This window comes from Mus pahari, chromosome 1 (genome assembly GCF_900095145.1).
Source record: "Mus pahari chromosome 1, PAHARI_EIJ_v1.1, whole genome shotgun sequence".
Classification (NCBI taxonomy): Eukaryota; Metazoa; Chordata; class Mammalia; order Rodentia; family Muridae; genus Mus; species Mus pahari.
This window is the reverse complement of record NC_034590.1, coordinates 167,915,653-167,931,143: the sequence shown is the minus strand read 5'-3', so window position 1 is coordinate 167,931,143 and position 15,491 is coordinate 167,915,653. Positions and strand designations below refer to the sequence as shown.

The following is a 15,491-nucleotide window of genomic DNA, read 5'->3' as shown; positions in this document are numbered from 1 at the left end:
CAGATCTAACTACAGAATCAGATCTAACTACAGAATCAGATCTAACTACAATGCTCTCTCATAAAATATCTGGCCTCTAAGGAACTAAGAAAAATACAATTTAGAGTTGATCCTATCAAAGAGACACGGAGAAGAGCCTACTTTACAGTGAAATGTAACCCTACAGAAAGTCATTTGCTACAATGATATACAATTAATTACACTTAAAATGCATTTGTTGGTTCAAACGAGGAAGATGTAACATAGTAAGTACCGCATGGCTCAGAGCTGACAGAACCTGAAGGACTTTGACCACCACAAAAAAATAACTCAGACTTCAGATAGCTCCGAGGACTGAAAGTAAAGTGGATGCCTACGAGACTGCCACGTCTTTAAGGGCATGAGTCTCAGGAGGAGACAAGCCAGCAAGCCAGCAACTATTAGGATTCTGCAAAACAAACAGTTACCTCAAAGGAACCAGGAAGAAGACATTGTTCAGATAAAGACCAAGGTCAGTTTCACTGTTTTAACTCAGACACATAAAGCAGCAGAAAACAGAGTTACAAAATGAATCTCACCACAGACCTGCATGGTCTCACTCTAGACTGACATGCTGAAAGCCTACTGGATGGATTCTGACGTGAAAGCAACTGGGAAGGAGCTAATTAAGTAATCTGTGCTCTTCCGAGTTTCACATCTTCAAGTGTGATAGGCACTGGAAGGACAGAGGCTCCCACCACAGCAGGGCCTGTTATCAGTGAGAGACAGTGTCTCCATTAGGGTATCTACTGCTGTGACGAGTACACCATGACCAAAGCAACTCTTACAAAGGACTTATTGGGGGTTTGCTTCATTTGGGAGGGTTAGCCCACTATCATCATCGTAGGGGCATGGTGGGAGCATGGTGGCACTCTAGATGCTGGGGAAGCAGAGAGCTACATCCTGATCTACAGGCACAGAGACTGCCTGCTCCTGGCACAGGTTTTTGAAGCCTCCAAGCCTGCCTTCAGTAAGGTACTTCCTCCAACAAGGCCACACCTCCTTATCCTTCTACTCTTTTCCAACAGTCACTCCCAGGTGTTTAAGCACTCACACATATGAGCATCTGGAAGGGGCATTCTCATTCCACCCACCATGGGCAGGGTATAAAGGCATCTCCGCCAGGGCTAGGGACAGCACAGCAGGTTCAGGTCTCAGGTCTGTCAGGCTTGCAGCCAGACTGTGCAGGACAGTTCCCAACCTTCCATTCCTTTCTCTTCTCTATCTGTAACAGGGCATCACTAAGCTCCAGGAAGGCACCTGCGACCCGCCCTGTTCACACCCCTCTTTATGCTCTCCTCCTGCACCTTTTCCTCATGGTCACCTCCAGTCATACCTCAGTTTCAGTTTTTCAGACCCAGCCATGTTCTTTTAAATTAATGCCTTTAGCAAATGTATTCTTTATTTCTTAGGTCCCAGTGTCCCTTCAAGACTACTTCATCCCGTCTCACAGGCCCCTTTGCAGGGGAGTTTTCTCTCCCCCAACCTTGCATAAACCTTTCTGTGTGGACCACAAAATTCCCTCCATACCACCTTTATATACCTCCAGGGAACCTTAGCAGAGTGGACAGGCCTCTCTGGGCCTTCCTGCTTCTCGCTGCCTGGAGTCCCAATGCATCCATGTTACTGGAGAGTGACTCCCTTACCCAGAAGCCCTTACCTCTCTGCTGCTCTTCCTAGCTTTCTTGTCACAACTTTTATTCTGTCATGAGCCCAGGTTTACTTCATTATATTTCCTTACTTCATTATATTTCCATCACCATTTATGGTCCTAGGCATGACAACTTCTAGACTATAATTTGTTTAGTTTTCTTCTGTGAGTGGTAAATACTCAACGTTTTCCATCAAGATTTCTGTTCTAGGGACACCATGAGGGTCAGCGCCATAGGACCCAGGCTGGAGACAAAAGATAACCACAGAGGGTTGTTTCCACTGTCATAAGTAAAAGAGATGGAGGTAGGATGGATGGAGGAAAGGAGGGACGTAGAAGATATAACCAAGTGTATTTGGGAGGAAAGCCAACAATGACTTGGCAACCGAGGCAACCAAGTAAACAGGCAGAGGATAGGGGGCAAGAGGAGCTGGCAGATTCAGGGCAGTCCAGTCTGTCTTTGGGATGAATACTCATCAACCTGGTATCACCTCTACCCTGGACAAAAGACAGTGAGTTATGTCTACATTCAAAGAACAAGGTAAAAGAGGAACAGACCATAAAAGCAGTGTAAATGAGAGGTGCTCACAGGGGCTCTGATTTCCTTGTTACGCTTGAGGTAAACACGCAGAAAGGCATGAACACGCACAGTCAGCAAGTAAAAAACACTGTCTTACCACAATAGAATTTCAGAGAACTCCTTGCTCCTGGTAAAACCCGGGTCTGGAACCAACCACACAGACAGTGTGCACTGGAATGCCCTCACGCTAAAGTGTCCCTTATGAGAGCATATTAGGGGACAGGAGGGAAGGCTGACATAGAAAACGTGTTTCTAAGTGAACACGCCCCTTTTGGATGCAGTGGCCCTGACAAGGGGTCAGCGTGAGCCTGTGTACTCACTGCGGTCCACACTCTGCGCCGTGGAGCTCTGCTCACCCAGTTTCACGCCATACCCCATTTCCACAAGCACATGGGCCAGCTGCATTCCTAAAAGGAGATTCAGAAAATCTAGCTCTACTGAGACACTACTTAAAGCATCACAGGCAAAGGAAAGAAAGGAACAATTCAACAAGTTCTATGTCTTAGACATTATAACTCCCTGCATAGGTTTTGCTTCAGCAGGTCAATTATTACAGGAAAAATAACACCCAGAAAAGCATACTTTTTAAAGTTTAAACAAAATTTCCAGTCACTTGACCAAAAAGTTCATTAAAAGAGTCATCTTCAAAATTCCAAATAATAGAAGTCAGTTATTATTTCCAAAGCACATTTAAATTAACTAGTTTATCCAAAGAAATCTGTTAAAGGCACAGGATTACATGCCGAAAACAGAGCAGCCATCACTGATATAAGCTCACATCCCAAAGTTGAAGTTGCAACATGAAACACACATGTCATAAGCTCCTGTTCTACCACATCACCCATAATATCCCTTCTATGAGAGAAAAGGAGTAGTGTCTTGGAAACCGAGGCAGTGAGTAATTCAGTATGAGGAATCACTTTTCCAACAGACAGTAAACCACCGAGGAAGGACAGATCCCCGACTGCATCTGCTCCTCACCTGAACACTAATGCAACCACTATGCACATCCATGAGGCTGCTGCAGGAAATGCACGTTGTCAACAAGTCACAGACACTCTAACTTAGTCTCCTCTTGTAAAGCTGCAGAACTCACAGTAGCCATTACGAGGACAGTAAAAGGATAATAACATAGTTGCCTCTTATTGGCCTGTATCTGGTCTGCTAAACCATCTGATTCCACAGTGTGGACCAACAGCTAATTCAAAGCCCCATTTCTGCACAATGGGAATGACTCTACACAGGGTTCTTAGTCTCCTCCTCCCCATGGTTCTGTTGCTCCTCTGAGAAACAGATGGGAATTAAGAAAGGTGAAAAGGAAGACTCACATCTTACCTGAACTCTGTAGAACAATGTCAACAGCACAGGTGAGCACCTCCCCCTCTAAGATGTCCATGACCTTGATGGAGCAGAACTGCTCAAACAGAAGGGCCTTGACAGCTGCAACACAGTCTTCACTCCACTCGTCTGCAGCAGGAATGACGTCTGACACACAGCACTTTATGGCCTGAAAGATTTTGTAGAAGTTACTTACAGGAATGAAAAAAATGAAAATTTTAATTAATTATTTAAAGAGAAATTTTAAAAGAATGTATTTCATGATGAAAATAATCATCAAAAGCCATCAGTATTAACCAGGTGCCACATCTCAGGTGTGCTTACATTACCCTCTTTGATGCTTCTGCCGGTAATGCTAACTGTTGGTAACTAAAGCTTCAGAAAGAGATACAAATTTTACCTGTACATCAATTCTGACTTCTTTACAATATTATATAAATACAGAAATGACTGATTTTATAGAACCAATAAGATGTGCCTGAAAAAGCTACTTACTCACAAGAGATGCTACTTAATTAGAGACAGACAACAGAAGAGCCAGCTCCAGGGTATCATTCACACTGGCTGTGACCCAGGAGGCGTTCACGGAGAAGGGACTCACGGAAGGAGGGAACAAGTCAACGCCTCTGCCCAGCGGGCGCACTCTGTCTATCGGAACCATCTCTTCATTCCCATAGTCAATGTACAAGACGCGGGCCTTCTTCTGCAGCACATCCACATCTTGTATTATGGCTCTGTTCCAGGTCTGCAAAGGAAATGTGCAGCACTCTGCTCTAAACACAACTCCACAATCTTAGCAAGCCAAGGGTCCTGTTTCCTCCAGAGGCACCTAAAAACTCACCACCATTTAGATGAGAAATCCCTGAAATGGTCCAATGAGGGCATCTTCAGATGGCCTAGCACTCTGAAGTTACTCTAGCCTGGGTGACAATCATACACCGCCTCAGCTACACACACAGTGACAATCATACAGTGACAATCACACAGTGCCACTCTGAAGGCCAGCAGGCAGTGTATACACAGCTGCCGCTCAGGAGGAGGCAGCAGAGCCTGGTGGGCGGGGCAGGAGGGAGGATACCTAGGGTGACCCTAGTTTGCCCCAAGACAGCAGTGCAGCTTTAATAGCTCCGTGGTCATGAACCGGCCTCAGTGAGGTAAGTTGAAGCATTCTATTAAACAACTCATCAGTTAATGGTTACCTGATCAACTGTGTATTTGGCAACACAAACTTCCCCCTTAACAGGAAGATAACCATCTTCAGGCACCACATTTGCATATGTCTCTTTCAAGCTTGTAGAGAGTTGGTTCATGTTTTCTAGAACCTCCGAAGAATACAACTGGACATAAAAGTTACTTGGGTGCTTGAATTCAGTAACTGTACCCTTTCAAAGACAAAAAGAGAGAGAGAGAGAGAGAGAGAGAGAGAGAGAGAGAGAGAGAGAGAGANAGAGAGAGAGAGAGAGAGAGAGAGAGAGAGAGAGAGAGAGAGAGAAAGAATATGAAAGCATAAGTTTCTTAAATCTTATACTAAGAGAAAAGCAGTGCATGGTTTTCAGTCTTTATTGATTTAATCAGAACTCATCCATGCCTAGGTACACTGTAAACTCAATGCAAGTACAACAAACCAAGAATGAAACCCAGTAGTTCTTTAGATCTCTCTCATGTAAAGCAAATCTAGTACCTTTATTTCCATGGTTTTCTTGAGTTGGAGTCTTCTCAAATCAGAGAACATTGCTCTCTCAGCACCAGCTGTCATTTCTTTTGTAACTCCCGGGGGACAATCAATCTGCTTGGAACAAGCACACACAGCCTTGACACAGCCCGGTTCCCACTAGCGTGGTGGTCACAAAGTCTCACTCTTACACACCAGTCACAAACCACAGGAACTGGGGGGCTCTAAGACTCCCAAGGGCTACTTTCTACAGGCAGGGGACACAACACAGGGTCCAGAGCAGGAATGTGGGTGGCAGAAGATGACCTCCAGGTAGTTACACAGATGAATCCATTCCATTCACTTTCAAGAATTTTTGTTTTATTTTTTGAGATACTCTCACTCTGCAATGCAGGCTGGCCTGAAACTAGGTAGCCTGGGCTAGCCTAGAACTCAAAGCTATCTACTGCCTCAGCCCCTCAAATGCTGGGTTTGCAGGCATGAGTCACTCTACCTGGCAACATTTAAGAGTTCAGATGTGTACCTGTTAGTGTTTTGTAAGCATAGATACTGTAGTGAGATGTTTTTCAGTAGAAGGCACTATCAGCCACAGAAAAGTAAGAATTCTCTGTGAATGCCAGTTGGACACCGTGGTGTTATGAATGCTTTGGCCCAAATAGTTACCTAGGTGGAGGAGAGCTAACAGAAAGCAATGCCCGAGACACAGGCCTAGGATGGAGAGCCTGTGCTAGTGGGGCTACAAAGCAAAGGCTCTGTAATAATCCACATTACTTCAAACAGAAACACAGCTGGCTCAAGGACATTTTGGGGAAAGATTGAAAATAATTCCCTAAAGCCCCAAGCAGGCACACTATGCCACCTACCCCACCACGGTGGAACTAAGGGGTTTGCTTAGTTTATACATACAGACATGATGTATTAGTTCAAAATATCTTTATAAAAGACATTTAAAATGTACTTTAATGCCAAAAAATATCCTACCTCATTCTTCACTTCAATGGCCTTTGTTTCAAATGGTGATTTATTATCTTCAACCTTGTTCAAACTGCAATAAAACAAGTGATTATAATACTCACAGTACAAAGAAACTTAAGATGGGGATCACAAATCTCAGTTTCTTTAAATTCTCAATCAACAAAACTTAGAAGGGGAAAAACTTGTGGAGAACAGTAGCCCTGACTTGCCATGAGCTACAGGGGTATGCCGTGTATGTCCTCAAAGGCCCCAATATGAAGGCTAAAATAGCCCGCGTCTCAGTATCTGCCAGAGACATCTAGGAGAAGCTAAAAAACTAGCAGGGATCTTCCTGAGATGGTTCTGCCATGGACTAAAATCTATGACGAATTTGATTCTCTAGGCAAGGCCGAGAAGATTAAATCTGAAGAAAGACTGCTGCTATTGATACGCTTTTCCTGTTATTATCAAATATATAACAATCACTAGGTACCAAGCCACCCTTTTTAGCAGATTTCTGTAGACCTAAGAAGATGCACTATCTTGTAGTGATGCTATATAGACAAATAGATAATTATTCTATACAAATTCTGATTTGATTCAAATAATTTTAGGAAGAAAGTTTTTAGACATGGCCTTAGTTGCTAGAAAGATGTAATAAAGTTAGAATCAAAAATGGAATGTGCCCATTCCACAGAAAAGTAAAGGCTGCATAATAAGAAATACAATGAGGTTTCATAACCATACTAAAAAGAAAAATAGACTTGGGACAATCTTGTGTTCAAGGAAAAAACATTTAGGTCGAAGGATAAAGCCACAAGTGTGCACTATGTTAAGGCAAGGCCATGTTAAAACTGTTGCTCTGAACTTGTAATGAGCATATAGAATGAAACACGGCTTTGAACTTAATAACCATACCCTTCTGTAATTCCCATTTTGTGTAACATTTTATTTCTGAGGTAATTTTCTAAAGAACTTTTTGTCTAAGGTATAAAAGACCAGAGAAAATAAAGTGGTTGGTTGACTGGTTTGGCTTAGAGGGCTTTGCCCCATCCATCCATCCATCCAAGTGTGTATGTCTGTCTGTCTATACGTTTGTGTATAGCTATTTGTGTTATGTATGTAAGCGTGCATGAATACTTGTGGAGTTGATTGTGACAGACAGTGGGGCCTAGCCAGAGTATGAACATTTGAATGTATGTGTGTGTGCATATTTGCCTGTATAAAGCTTCTTAATTCTTTTCCTTTCATTCCTCTCTGGTTCACAAGAAGTTATTTATTAATCCAGCTTAGCCATGGAGGCTTCTGGTTGAGATACCAGAGAAAGCAGCACCAGCAATAAATCCCACTTCATTCCCTGCTACGAAATAGTATGTGTTAATCACCAGATGTTAGCACTTTTTAAAACATGAGTTAATAAAGAGTTAAGTTTTTAGCACTTAATGAAGCACAGAACAGTAAGAAAGAGTTCTTAGCACAGAACAGTAAAAAGGAGTCAAGTTTCCCTAGCGTTTATTTAAACACAGAGTAAAATAAAGCACAGAGAGTTATGTTTAAAAAAACAAAGTTAAAGAGAAAAGCAGCCAGCAATTTTTAACCATAGAATTAGCAAGCAAGTTTTCAGAATCTTTTCGAAGTTATCAGCAAGCACTCAGTATAGTTAGAGAGCCAGAAGGCCAGAGACCATCTGTCTTTAATGTAATGTCCAATGCTGTGTCCCACTTCAAGGCCATTCCAGGCTGGGCAGGCTCCTCGCAAGGATCTTTGTCTGTAAAATACAATGCTTAAATCCCATAAACAACTGTGTATAAACTAGAAAATGCCATTCAATTACGACATGTTAACTTCCAAGCCACACTTCCTGTGGCACTATGCGGACGACATCATTAGCATCCAGGAGTGCACACAGGGCGGGCGACAATCAGAGCACCACGAGGCACAAGTCATTAACAGTGTGCTTGAGGGGACGAAGAGTGGGCTCTGTGGTTGAGAGCACTTGTTCTCCCTGCAAAGGACCTGGGTTCAATTCCCAGCACCCACATGGAGGCTTACCACTTCCCTCAGGTACCAGATACACACGAGGTACCCAGACACACACACAAAATAATCTAAAATTAAAAAAAAATTATTTGCTATGCAATACCGTGTATATAACTCGGGCCTGCTTAAATCATTAAATCCTCACTTATCAGAACTACCTGTGCTCACTGTCCCCAAAGAATGAAATCACCAGTGCTAACCTTTGCTGTACAGGTCTACAGATGGTGCTGTGGGAAGACCAGTCTCTCCTCTGGCACGCCGTGGAGCAGTAGTATGTCTGCTTGCACTGGGAGCACCTCAGTGACCCTGTGGGGCACAGTCTGTCTCAGTCTAAGGCATTACAGAAGAGTATAGTAACAATTTTGGCATTTTGGTTTCTTTAAAACAAATGGAAATAATTCCAGCTTCAGACTGTCTGCAACAGCTGGCTGGGATTTTCCTCCTGTTTCAGCAGTGGTGTGATTTTGCTAGCTGCACATTGTTTCTGCAATTATGTGATGTTTGGAACTCTGGGACTTTTTAGAAGGTTATATATAACCTAAGCCCCTGAGAGGTGGGTGGATTATTGGTTGGTTAGGGGTGGTGTTGGCTGTTTGATGTTGGCTGTGGTTTGTTAAGTAGTCATGTGCAAAGAAGAAAGAAGAAAAAGATATCAGATATCCTGACAGTGAAGATTAAACTTGCTCCAAGGAACTCGATGTCCCTAATCAGCAGGACATAGTCTAATCATAATGTTGTCCCCTTTCCCCTCTATCCTTTCTTCTCTCCTATCTAGTGCTGGGGATTGAAAGGGTAGAAAAAGAGTGGAGAATTGTGGAAGAAAATAGAACCCACAAAATAGCAATATCCAGCTACCGAGAAGGGCTGGAGAGAAACCTTAGTGGTTGTGAGCACTGACTGCTCTTCTAAAGGACTGAGGGTTCCTAAGACACTGTAAGCAGCTGTGCAAAGATGCTGGGAGCTCTGATTGCCAGAACCAAAAGCCATACATGAGTACAACATCTCTTACCAGGGACAGACAAACTGCCAAAACACCACATTCTATATGGCAAAGGAGTGTACAGCCATCTGTTCATTTTTGAAAACAAAAAGGGAAATACTATGATACAGTTATACAATGGCTACTATCGCTCAACAAACACAAAACAATTGGTATATCACTGATAGATTAGTCTGAAACCATTCCTAATGAAGTAAAATACAAATGAGCAGTGGGCCTATGGCTTTGTAATTCCATTGGTGAGATGGCTGCTTGGGGGTAGAAAGCTGGGGAGGGATGTGAAAGCAGCTCCTGAGGTGACAAGCATTCTCTGTCATGCTAAGTTGTGTGTCTGTGCATTTCAGGACTCATCATCGCCTTTGTTTAAAATCATAAATGTAGTAAGTGAGAGAGCAGGAGTAACAGGAGGCTGTAAGAGCAGCAGTGGCCAACAGGGATGAATAATGGGCACTGGGCATTACCTAAGCCATTCATAGGTTCAGGATCACCAGAGTAAAATACTCCTCAAATGTTCAGAAAGATCACCCTGTGGAGATCAAAACCAAACCTGCTTACCAAACAGGCCACAGCGGTGACAGGTTGTTGACCGAAGGGGTGGTCCTAAAGAGTTGAAGAGTGCTGGATTATTTACGGACAAGGCATTCTCAAACAACTTGTGAGATTTTTTTGATTTTTCAGGAGTCACATTATTGCTGGGCTTCTATGAAACAAAGAACAGTAAGCAATATTAGAAGGTCTCTTCCAACACTCCGTGTGGGACTGCCTCACTGCTAAGACTCCTTGCTCTTCTCTTACATACAGTCAAAATCCTAAACTTAGCACATAAAACAAGCATAAGGCCAACTCTGAAAGGAAGTGGACCAGGCACCAACTCTACTCAAATTGGTAAAATGATGAGTTCTCTCAGCGGTGTGTATATAACATAAAATTTACAGTAACCACTAGGAAAGCTGTTCAGAGATATGTACCAACCAAACTGAAGTTATGAAGTGTTTAACTCACAAGAATGGGGGTGGGGGAGAGCATAGGTAGCAGAGATAAGATTTCAATACAGTTAAACAGGTTAATGAGATGTCACTGAGATACACCTTGTATGAGAAATTCAAGCAGTGGAAAGATAGAATATTAGCTCATGAATGTTATCTAACAGAGACCAGGGGACAGCATATTACTATCGGATAAAAGGTTACAGAGAAAAGACCATTTTCACCGAGGACAATTATATGACTAGTCAGTCTAACAAGAAGACCTCACAGCCACAGGCAGAGGTCCACAATGTGAAGAAGAGAAAGGCAATCAGTGAGCACAGGTGGAGAGCCATGTTCTCTCAACAACTGATGTGACTGGACAGAGAATCAGCGAGCATCAGAACTCAGCAGCGCCATGCAGTCAATGGGCTCAGGGGGCTCACAATAGCCACTGTATGAACAAGGGCAGAGCACACACACTCTGCTCAAGAGCTAGCAGAACACGGAACAGCAAGCCTGTAAGCTGAGCTGTAAATCAAACCACAACTTTAAAGAGTTAAGGGCTGGGGCACAGCTCAGAGGCCTGCATCCTCTGTGCTTAGCATCCGTAGGAGCTGGCAGTAAGTTCATCACTCCGAACACATGGAAACTCACAAACACTCTTCTAAATAGCATGTGTGTCTCAGAGGGCGAGTTAAGGCATACTGAACAAAAACAACAAAAACCCAACACATGACCAGAGCTTATATATGTTAATTAGCTAAGGGACACTCTCACCAGGGACACTTACACTTCTGGTGAGAGAAAACCGGAGAACAGCCCGTGAGCACAGAAGACAAGCGCCCCACCTCAATGACTTCTCTCTCATCTTACAGTGTCCAAGTGAATAAATAAAACAGAGTAAAGCTGGACTACATGCCCTACAAACTCCGCATAGCCACTCAAGAACAGACTCAACTTTGCACACATAAAAACTGACTACATAAGCACACACTGGCTCTTAAAATGTATAAACAAAGCAAGGTTCAAGAGCCCCAAAAGAAAGGTCAAAGGCCAGGGTGTCTTCACCAGTGAACTCTCTACCAAATGCTTCAACAATAACAATAATGCAGTCTCCTTTTGAGGAAACAGAAGAGAATACGTATTCCATGACACATGGTGTTTACTTCAGAGAGGTAAGGCTGCTTAGCTAATTAACATATTAAATAAACCCACAAAATAGACTACGATATCTTTATGAATCACCATAGTAAATGCATTTGATTCCTAAAATAAATTGACTTTGACAGAGTCACAGGATGCAAGCTAAGTCTGGAAAGCTCTATCATTTCTGCTTCTTAGAAATTAATTCAGGGACACACAAATGTAGGGAATCACTCAAAAAAATGATTCTTATGCAAACATAAATCTAACAAGCGACTTAACACAGAAACTGAAAACTGCACAGCAAAAGCGATCAGGGACAACACTGTGGAGATATGGTCTGTGGTCAGAAGATTCGAGACAGAAGAGGTGCCTAACTCGCCATCGTCGGATACAGATTTAATGCAATCTATCGGAGTCATGTTCCCACGTTAGCGACAAGATTATTCTAATCAATCTATCTTAAGGCAAGCAAACTACAATGGCTAGAATAATCTTGAAAATCAAAATAAAGTTGAGTGGCTCAGTGAAATTTCAGGACTTATCTGGCATTGTGGATGAATGCACTAATGAATTTCAGGACTTACTGGGCACTGACTATGAATGTGACTGTGGTACCGATGAAGGACAGACCAGTGAGTGGGAAGTCACGAAGAACAGACCAGATCTGTGGCATCTACAACTTTTTATGTATCCTCAACTGACTTGACTAATTCCCAGACAACCTAGACAAGCTAACCTTCCCACAAACAGTGGACAGCACAACACCTGACCCACAGCACAAGACCAAGAGACCTCAACTGAAGCTCCTTCCACAAAATAAACTCAAACACATCAAATTATAAAAATAATAATAAATAAATAAAAACTCTGAAAATGTTCTCAAAAGGAATGTGTCTGAGCAATCAGGAGTAGCAAAGAGTTCGCAGTCTTAATTCCCAAGTCCAGTGAAGACTGTGGCCGGCCAGCCAGCTCCTAAATGAGGCCTTTTGTTCTGACAAAAGCCTCCTTCAGAGATGAGGCGAGGTGCAGGCTGGAGCAAGGCTGGGCCAACCATGCTTCACCAAACAAACAAACAACAGGACTTGGATTCTGAAGCATAAAAAGAACTTTCAAAACTTAACAGTTAACACCTGAATGACGGTTGGAGAGATGACTCGGTGGTTAAGAGCACTGACTGCTCTTCCAGAGGACCCAGGCTTAATTCTCAGCACCCACATGGCAGCTCACAGCTGTTAATTCAAGCCCTAGGTGATCTGACACCTCACACACACATGAATGCATGTAAAACCATACACATATAAAATTAAATATATTGCTTTAAAAAAAAAACATAAATGAAACCAGCTGGTAGGGCTCAGGAGGGAGAAGCAAGCAAAACAAGAGTTCAAGGTCAGCATGGTCTACAGTGGGAATTCTAGGACTCCCAGGGATACAGAGAAGCCCTGTGTTTTGGAAAAACAAACCAAAACAACTAAATGAACCACCTAGAAAATGGACACAAGATGAGTATTCTCCAATTAATAATGCACTGACTCTTCATCTCATGACAAAACATTACTATTTAACAATCAAGCCAGCCCAATCACTAAGGAATTGCTCAGAGAGAGAGAAGCCTGCAACAGAATTCCACTTAGACAATGTTCTCAAAGTGACCAAGTGTCTAACTCAGGACACATCAGCTACTGCCAATGTTCAAGGAGGGGCAAAACCTATGGAGGTGGTCACAGAAAGGAATCTAGGACCCTGTGATGATGGCAATGTTCTCTGTTAGTGATCGCTATGATCCTGGAGGACACCGGATAAAGGTTACACAGGCCACACTCTGAACATGACAACTGCCTGAATGGGGATCTACAGTTATTCTAAAAAAATAAAGGCATTTTTCTAAGAAAAGTTCTAGGTTAGAGAAATCACAAACTTGACCTTGACTGACCTTAACAAATGCCTCTTTAGTAGTACAGAAAGTGTTGGAATGCAGAAAAGAAACTTACAGTTTTTACTTGGCTAGGAGGTGAATTGTTTCCAAGACTTAATGGTGACACTGGGATTCCTGGGAGAGAGGAAACACAATTCCTATTAAATGCCAATTCCTGCTTTTCACTTCTGATAATGTAAAATAGCATAACTCAGTGACATCCAGTGTGCAATCCCCAACAACCTCCCGGCTACCCTATAAATAAGCGTGTGATGTGCTCTGCTTTCTGGTTGAAAGTAAGATTTGCCAGGATCACAGAGATGCATTTCATTTCTTGAACTAAGTTTTACTGTAAACTTTTCTCCAGTCAGAAAGTAGACAAGGTCATTCCTTTTGAACTCTATTTTGCAGTGTTTAAATGAGTGGTTTAACAAGTTAGTAGGATTCCTGTGCGCTCCTCTCCACCAGTCACCCACCAGGTGAACTAAAAGTGCCTTAAGAGATTCCAGCCTCACAGGCAAGAAAAGTAAAGTAGCACAGATTAAGTAGCGCATTACAAATTAGTGCTCATACACAGAAGGATTAAACAGGGAGGGGGGAGGGGAGGGGAGGGGAGGGGAGGGCTGGGTAAGAAGAGGGACAGCTAATATTCAGGGCCATTTAAGGGGTTTATGGAAATCTGTTACTATAAAGGCTTCTTAAAATATATATAGTGAAACAAATCTAAATGGAGTCACCAAAAATAACAGGAGAGGCAACACCCCATGTTCACCCCCAATTGTGGAAAGAGATTACATCTGAGTCATTGGCCAAAGAGACCCCATGGGAACCTCCAGACATCTCAGGGTACTGCCAAGGCTACTGGTTAGTTTCCACAAATTGCTGGTAAGGCCCAATTCCTTAAGACGACCCTTACATATTACTACTGAACACGGGGAACTCGAGGTGGTGCCACACTACAGCGTTCACCCCGACTGACTAGTGCTCATAGTACTAGAAGACACTCCGCCCATTACCAGATGGGGAGGTAACCAACAACCCAGCTGCAAACCCTGATGCCTACACTATCGGACCTGCTGACGAGATGCACTGATGCAAGTATCACAGATGTATTATGGGAATACCCAACCAACTCCCAGAGTGCAGCAAGGCCTACTCCATGGTTCTAACCGTGCCTGACACTGCTGCGGTGGCCGAGAAGGTAGAAAAGCCATGGACTCTGGGGAAAAATCAGTACTATTGTTCTGCTAAACGAGCATAGCAATAAAATGATTCTTAGTGACAATCTGCTATGCTCACAGATCAGCTCCTCAACAGCCACCGTCAGAGAAGCCTCCTGTAGGTGGTGGGAACTAACAAGAGCTGCACAACCGACAACCTGCAAGGAGAGACTTTGAAACATGCGGCCCTAGATCAGATGTCTCCATTAAACCCGCAGGGCTCAGACAGCGGTAAGGAGAGGAAGTGGAAAGACTCGAAGAGCCAGAATCAATGGGAGACACCGAAGATGCAGTGTCAGATGAAGCAGGACAGACACACATGCACTCAGAGACTGTGGCAGTAGGCACAGAGCCTGGCAAAGTCCGAGCCAAATGCAGGCTCAGCACTGATGGCGAAGTGAACAGGAGCTTTCATCCCTAACCACGTCTTCATCTCTGCAAGGCACGGCCACTTACTAAGGAAAAATTACTTTTCTCCAGTGGAGTCCAACTGACATGTGAGAGCAGCCCCAAGCTAGGGAGTCCATGCCAACACAAAGCGAATTCTGCAGTGTGGCTTTGCGTTTGGGTTTTATTTTGTTCTTTTGATCTTACTAATCTTGTGCTTGCACATTATAGTTTTTGGTCTTGTGTTTTAAGTTTTCTGGGTTTTGTGCTGTTTCTTTTTTAAATTCTGGGTTGTTTGCCTGTTTTCTGAAGAGATAAGGGAAATAAAGGATATAAATTTGGATGAGTGGGGCGGTGGGGAGGATCTGGAAGGAGTTGGAGAGGGGGAAACCTATGTTCAGAATATATTAGATGAAAATAATTTATTTTTAATAAAATGTATGTATTTCAAAAAAAAAAAGTTAATGCTAATACAGTGTAGAGCCCCAGACCACAACAATAGCATGTACAGCTCCATGAGAACCAACCGTAGTCGGCTCCCACCTGAGTGGCCTGCTGCCCAGCTGGAGAGCAGCAAGCACTCCACTGGGTCAGCTGCACCA

At 43.2% G+C, this 15,491-nt stretch overlaps 1 protein-coding gene across 1 annotated transcript in view; it reads right to left on the bottom strand.

The window, feature by feature from the left end:
- Tdrd1 (tudor domain containing 1) overlaps positions 1–15,491 on the bottom strand; it is a 37,212-nt gene that overhangs the window by 20,463 nt on the left and 1,258 nt on the right. The window contains exons 2-10 of the mRNA XM_029542381.1: positions 13,359–13,417; positions 9,809–9,953; positions 8,454–8,559; positions 6,241–6,304; positions 5,269–5,373; positions 4,787–4,969; positions 4,189–4,332; positions 3,585–3,756; positions 2,570–2,656 (exon numbers count right to left, since the gene is read on the bottom strand). Of these exons, the coding sequence (XP_029398241.1) occupies positions 2,570–2,656; positions 3,585–3,756; positions 4,189–4,332; positions 4,787–4,969; positions 5,269–5,373; positions 6,241–6,304; positions 8,454–8,559; positions 9,809–9,953; positions 13,359–13,417 (1,065 nt within the window). The remainder of the gene's footprint in view (positions 1–2,569; positions 2,657–3,584; positions 3,757–4,188; positions 4,333–4,786; positions 4,970–5,268; positions 5,374–6,240; positions 6,305–8,453; positions 8,560–9,808; positions 9,954–13,358; positions 13,418–15,491) is intronic.